At 39.5% G+C, this 6,505-nt stretch overlaps 1 protein-coding gene across 1 annotated transcript in view; it reads right to left on the reverse strand.

Annotated features, from left to right (window-relative positions):
- The window catches only part of ACBD6 (acyl-CoA binding domain containing 6), a 116,410-nt gene continuing 109,905 nt past the window's right edge, over positions 1 to 6,505 (reverse strand). The window contains exon 8 of the mRNA XM_015811271.2: positions 1 to 1,066. Within this exon, the coding sequence (XP_015666757.2) occupies positions 912 to 1,066 (155 nt within the window). The 3' untranslated portion in view covers positions 1 to 911. The remainder of the gene's footprint in view (positions 1,067 to 6,505) is intronic.

Raw genomic sequence — 6,505 nt, forward strand, 5'->3', positions numbered from 1 at the left:
CTAGTTTGGTTTAATGGTAGGTGAAAAAAGAGAAACATTTCAGAAACATGTTTTATATATCTCGTATCATGCAGGATAGTATTTTTATACCAGAAACATAGAGATATACACAATTAACATGCCCATCAGTTCTCATAGTTTAACAACACAGCAACTACTTAGCTAATCAGTTTAGGATTAAGGAAAAAAAAGCCCACCACCCTTATTCTTAGATCTTAGTATTTCTAATTCTGAGTTCAAGAAAATATAAATAATAACACTGCCACTAATGTGGGAGTTTGGAAAAAAAGCTTTATAAACTGGCTTATATCTTCCTTTCCACTATCCAGCAGTAGGTCTTCCTTTCCTACAAGTTGCATTGAGCAAATAAAAAACTAGTCCTTAAATCCATTTGGGAAAGCAAGTTCAACACTATTCTTGTGTCTAATTAGGGCTTATTCTTAAGAAGGAACACTCAGGACTTCAGCTTCAGTATGGTTCCTTTTTTTCTCAGCAGCCTCCATACATGATGAAACTCCTCTGCTGGCGAAGTAAGACTCCTGCTGTATCAGGCTTGTAGCTTGCAATCTATCCAATTGAACATCTCTTACAGCTACATCTGACAGGATAGCAGAAATTCAATATATCCCTTTTATTGGTTTTAAGAAAGGGGAGGGGAGACTATTAAGCAAATGGCAAGTCACAAACTATGGCTGAGGTTATTTTTCACATGGTAGATAGTAGGTTGTGCTGTGTGATTCACAGTCCACTACTTTCTTTTTGGCTTTTCGGCAATATGTATAATACCAAGCACTTTCATTCAACAAATTCCAATCCTTATGCATTGTGCAGACTACGTAGGAGAAGGATGGATTTATTGCAGTTTTTGTTCCATTCTGAAAGCCTTGGGCTTTACTTCCTTGGTCTTTCAGTTAAGCTTTGCCAGCTGTGTGTTCCTGGAGCATAGAGGTGATTACTCTACAGTCTGTCACCTCCTCAGGCAAGTATCCTTCTGTGTCCCGAAGAGTAGGGTCAGCTCCAGATTGAAGCAACAGTTCCACAATATCAGAAAATTCACAGGTAGAAGCTAGAGGGGAGACCAGAACAAAATGGAAACAAGTCAGAATCAACAGTTTGCATTGGCTGAATGAGGCATGTCAGTACTACAGATGCAACAATCTGACAGCCAAACAGAACAAGGAAGCTGCTATAAGAAAGATAAATTCTCAAAATTGGCATTCCACATTCTACCACTATGCTACGATAACATTCAACTTGGTTAGTCCCTACAGAGTCAAAAACAAAATAGCACTGCATTGCATCATATTAGGGATTGCTTTGCCAAGGTTAAATCTGCCCATTTGTCAAGAACATTGTCAGAAAACCTGGTGAGGTCTCCACTCCAATGTGAGTTTGGAAGAATATGGACTAGGAGACAAACTTTTTCTATTGTGGCCCTCATACTTTCAAAGTCCATTGTGTGATCCCTTCCTCTTGGCATTTTATTTATTTAAATAATCTATACAGCTGCCCATCTCAAAACCGTGCCTCTTAGGAGTGCACACAAGAGTAAAACCAAAAATTCAGCAACATAGTATACAAATTAAACTTTCAATATTAATCCGAAACAATAATAGCAATAGGAAGGAGGAGAAGGAGGAAGAATATTCCCAGGTATAAAAACATTCCATGCAACTGCTACAGTGAATAACCTTGCTAAAGATTGAGAAGGCCTGGAACAATCGCTGTCACTTAAATCACGCAAAGCTTTTGGCAACTAAGGAAGCACTCACATTGTGCCTTTCCCCATAATAAATGAGGCCCTGAGTGGAGCGAGTTTACTGCTGGATCCTTCAAAGTCACAAGACGCAAGGGGGAAAATACCAACACAACCAATAAAAATAAGAGTTGTAAAATGACAAAGTAAAAAGGGAAATTATCTAAACAAAGTTAACAGCAAAGAAGTGGACAAAAATATATTCTTGGTTACTGAAGGGTGAAGAGATGTTGCTACTGAAGTGGCAGAAAAGGGACTTAGGTAAATAGTAGGAACTGTGGGCAAGTCCCAAGGGGCAAATGTGAAGTTTCTGATAGAAACTTTTAGCTCAGTGTTGTTCTGTGTTGAGCAGGCACCGGCACCAATATATATGATGTGCAAGAAGCCACCATTTCAGTTTCTTGACTTTGATTTATTACTAGAAAGGAAAAGAATCTAAGTCTTGGTACAAGAGGAAAAGCCGAGAAGCAGAAGATGGCAGCAACTCTAATATAAGTGATAGATAGTACAGTAAAATCTCTGCAGGGATAGTCAGGAAAACATATCTTGCTGAAATGAAGCAGAGGAGAGTAGAAGAGATGCAGGATATTAAATTTAAATTATAACCTTTTGGAGAGAACATGAGACCCTGTAACCTTGGGCTTGGCATTTCCTGATTTTTCGGCAATCTTAAAGATGGAATTATTTTACCCGATCATTTACAATTTTTTTAAAGGTTCAATCTTACAAAAAGACAAATTGCAGGGAAGACATTTTGGGATGGAAAAACATTGTTAGGGAAAGCAAACATGCTATATCTTGCATCAGATGTTGATTTTTTTTAGGTTAAGATTTTTCTTTTCAAGCTGTGAAGTAAAAGCTGGCTTCTAATCCAATGCTGCCACCATTTAAACTCAGTCATGTACAAACTGTCTTGAGAATTTAAGAGCAACGTTGCTTTCCCCCTCCATACTGAAACAGTTTCATTTCCAAATATGCATATGGATACTGAGCTATCTTTTCTGAATACATCAATTGTAAATGTTTGTGGAATTATGAAGGATGTAATCACTTGCCAGTGACTTGATTAGTCCATGGAATAAAAGACTGATTGAAGGTGTTAGTGTAGGGCAGTGGTGGCGAACCTATGGTACGCATGCCAGAGGTGGCACTCGGAGCCCTCTCTGTGGGCACACGTGCCTTTGCCCCAGCCTCGCCTTCCCCTGTGGCCCCCTGCTCACCAGCAGCCCCCTGGAGGAGAGTCACCCCCGAGCGTGGGCCACGTGGAGCAGCGCAGCCAAGGACATGGCAGCCAGGCAGCATAGACAAGACTCTGCCCTCACGCCCCATCGCGCACAGTTGATGCTGTGGGGTGCGGGCAGAGGACGTGGCCACCATGGCGCTGCTGGGCTGCCTGGGCAATCTGCGGTGGGCCCTGGAGGCGATGAATGGCCCTGTGGGCAGGCGGGACGGGGATGGGCAGAGTGGGGGTGGAGCGGGGGGCAGGGCCAGTTTTTGGGCACTCGGTCTCTAAAAGGTTTGCCATCACTGGTGTAGGGCATTTAGTAGCCTAACATCAATTTATTGTCTCAAGTTTCCCTGATGCGAAGCTAATGCAATAGGAAGGGATGAAGTTCGGTCAAATTGAGCAAAATGTAGTAATCTACGGTACACTCATTTTGAGGCTCTTAGTTGGTTACAAGGAGAAGAGGAGATGGAAAATTTTCTTTGATTTAAATGATTCTTCAGGGGAGAGAACAGCAGAAGACTAACAAGCCCTCAATATGATTTGTCCTTAGTTTAATACTTTACTATTTTTCAAACAGCGTATTCAATTTCATATGCTGAAATTTATTAAAAAATAGCAATTTTAGCACTCTTTTTGCTTCTTAATAATGGAAACAGATAAACCAAATAAAAATTCCTATATATATCCAATGCAGCTCAGATGCATCAGATGTGGCCATAAGATTTCTCCTAAAGAACTTTGTAGCTGAAGTTCCAATGGGACCTATATTTTCAAGGTACCTCTCAGCTGAGCACTAAATGATGTTTTTAATTATATTGCAAGTCAACACATTAATGGTGTATTTCCTTTTGCAATTAGCTGTAGTAATTAGAAAGTACCTTGAGAAAATATCTTTTCTCAGCTGACACTATGGGGAGAAGCAAATGTTTAATTAAAACAGGACAGCAGTTCAGTTGAAGATTATTTAAACCCTTGCATTGTTAACTAAAATGACAAAAGGTCTCAAATCCAACTTTCTGTGTTCTTACAGTCTGAGCTTTCTGTTAACCTTATATTCAAGACAGTGCACTGTTGCCAATATGGAACTGATTTTTATTTTCTATTTGCCACCTTGGATGGGAAAAATATAAATCATTAGAGAATTTACAGTAATTTTCTTTAACAGTCAGGTCCTCTTTATACATTCTGCTATATGATAGCATAAGCTATGGATTTATTGTCAAGGTGGTAGGACTGAAGCTGCCTATTAGAAGTCTCGTAAGAAGTTTAGAATGTTTGTGTAAGTTGGCTGGTTGCAAATACAAATGAAGGACCAGGAAACAATACAGAATTTGTCCACTTCTAGCACATGAAGGTAATTTGGGAAGGGGAGGAAAGGAGAAAGGAAAGGGGAAAAGGGAAATATTTGAAGCAGAGAGAGCCAAAGACGAAGTCAGGACAAAGGGCAACAGCTACACGGGCTGGAGCACCCTCTCCTATACAAATGATGAAAAGTGCAGAAGACTCTGTGGCCACTCTAGATGACTTATTTAAACCTCTTGCCACAAATCGTGTTCTATGCCCTACCGCAACATTACTTATCCATAATATGAAGCAACAAAGGCATGGCCAGTGCACAGAACTATACAAAGATACAAATAGCCTATTTTCTGGGGTCAAAAGAAGATTATGTTAGGAATTTGTTATGGCATTAAAAGTCCCTTTGGCAGTATACTAAAAAATCCCAGCATACAGAATAAGAATGATTGACATAGCATATGTACAAATTGGAAACATTTATAAGGCACTGGAAACATCTATAAGGCTTTTTTAAAACTTGGGCAAAGCACACCATGCTCTCTTATTTTAACAAATTTGGCCTCTGTGCTGTTCCATTTTCAAAGACTCTAGGTAAAAGCAGACCTAGAAGCAGTAACGCGGAAAGTAAAATAGCAGCAAAACAACATTGCTATTCATAGCAATAACAACTCCGATGTGCCACCATTTGGGGTAGCAGATTTTCATGTATGATTGAATGTGTCAGAAGACTCAAGTGTGGGCTCCCTGGCATGTGTATTTCCTCATATGAATACTCCCCAGCAAGCCCTCACTACCCAACCGGAGTTAAATGGAATGGGATAAGGTGCTCCAATGTGGGTATTAACAAGGGACAGTGGCTCTGCAGATCTTCTTAGAAACACTGTCAAGGAGTACATTTGTACAGCTAAGACTAGTGAATCAATTATGCCCATCTGACAACTGAGGCACATGGCTTGGTTAAATGTGATTTGGACCTCCTGTAATGCTCTTCTGTGAGGCTCCTTTTGAAAATTATTTCAGAAATTAGCCAGTTGACAGTGCTGTGGTCACATTTATTATTAATTAATAATTACCTATGAAGGGTAACCTGTGATTCTTAAAAATGAATGTTTTTTTAGCACATTTTAAAAGACTGGTTTTGACTAACCCTCTCAGCACTTGAGACTAAGCTATACAAAAGCTTTTTGTGAATTTGTCTAGTTAGCTTTAAAGTCTTTGGGAGAGGTCTTTCTTTTGAGATCATCATTGAAGCATGCTTTGTAAAACACTAGAGAAGGCTTTGCTGGTGTTTTTTTCCAAGGTTCGGGAACTGTCTACCACAGAAAACAAGATTGGCTTCATCTCTATTTTATGTTGATGTTTTATGACATTTTATTTAAGACATACAAAATGGTTCAAGCAGCTGAGTTAGGCGTGTTAATTGTTAACCTTACTTACAATTCAATGCTACTTTTTAACTTAATGTTAGGATAGCTACTGAAAAAAATAAACTCTTAATCAGTAAAATGAGAGGAAAGACTCTTGGCCAGTTATTGAGACTTGTACTCCTGATGCATCCACAGTACCCGATGAACACAATATTTCCCAGCTTCTAAGATGTTGAGAGTTCAACATCAAAGGTAAAATGAAAATCTGCTTGAAGAACTGTATCTCAGGTTCCCAAAGGACATACTTCATAGTAACAAATAGAAATACATGCAATTTTAAAATAGATGAAAGCAGAGACACATTTAGCATTGTTTCCTTTTGGAAGAATTGGTAGGTATTATTACAATTTAGGTTTAAGTCACTATTTGCCCATGGGAAGAATCTTCTTCTTTTCTCTTTCTTCTTTCTCCTTACGAATTCCTTCATAAGTATAACACATCTCTTTTGTAAATGCGAAAAGAATTGTCCAAGTCACTTTTTGAATTAAAATCCATACACCCAAGTCACTCTTCTGGTTTACTATTTGCCATCCCTTTTAATTATTAAAATCTCAGTTGGTTTCTTTTGTAGGTCCTGTATAACATCTTTATGTGTCCACGGGTGGACACACGCTGGATCTAATTTTTGTCTCAGGCCAGTGGCAGAATGATCTGACAGTAGGGGAAATAGTTGTTGAGCCCTTGTCATGGTCAGATCATTCTCTCCTAAGGATGGACTTCCGGACCGCTCCCCCTCGCCGCAGGGAGACGGAACCGCCTAGATGGTTCCGTCCCAGGCGACTGATGGACCCTGAG

This window comes from Protobothrops mucrosquamatus, unplaced genomic scaffold, assembly GCF_001527695.2.
Source record: "Protobothrops mucrosquamatus isolate PMUCROS unplaced genomic scaffold, P.Mucros_1.0 scaffold35, whole genome shotgun sequence".
NCBI classification, from domain to species: domain Eukaryota; kingdom Metazoa; phylum Chordata; class Lepidosauria; order Squamata; family Viperidae; genus Protobothrops; species Protobothrops mucrosquamatus.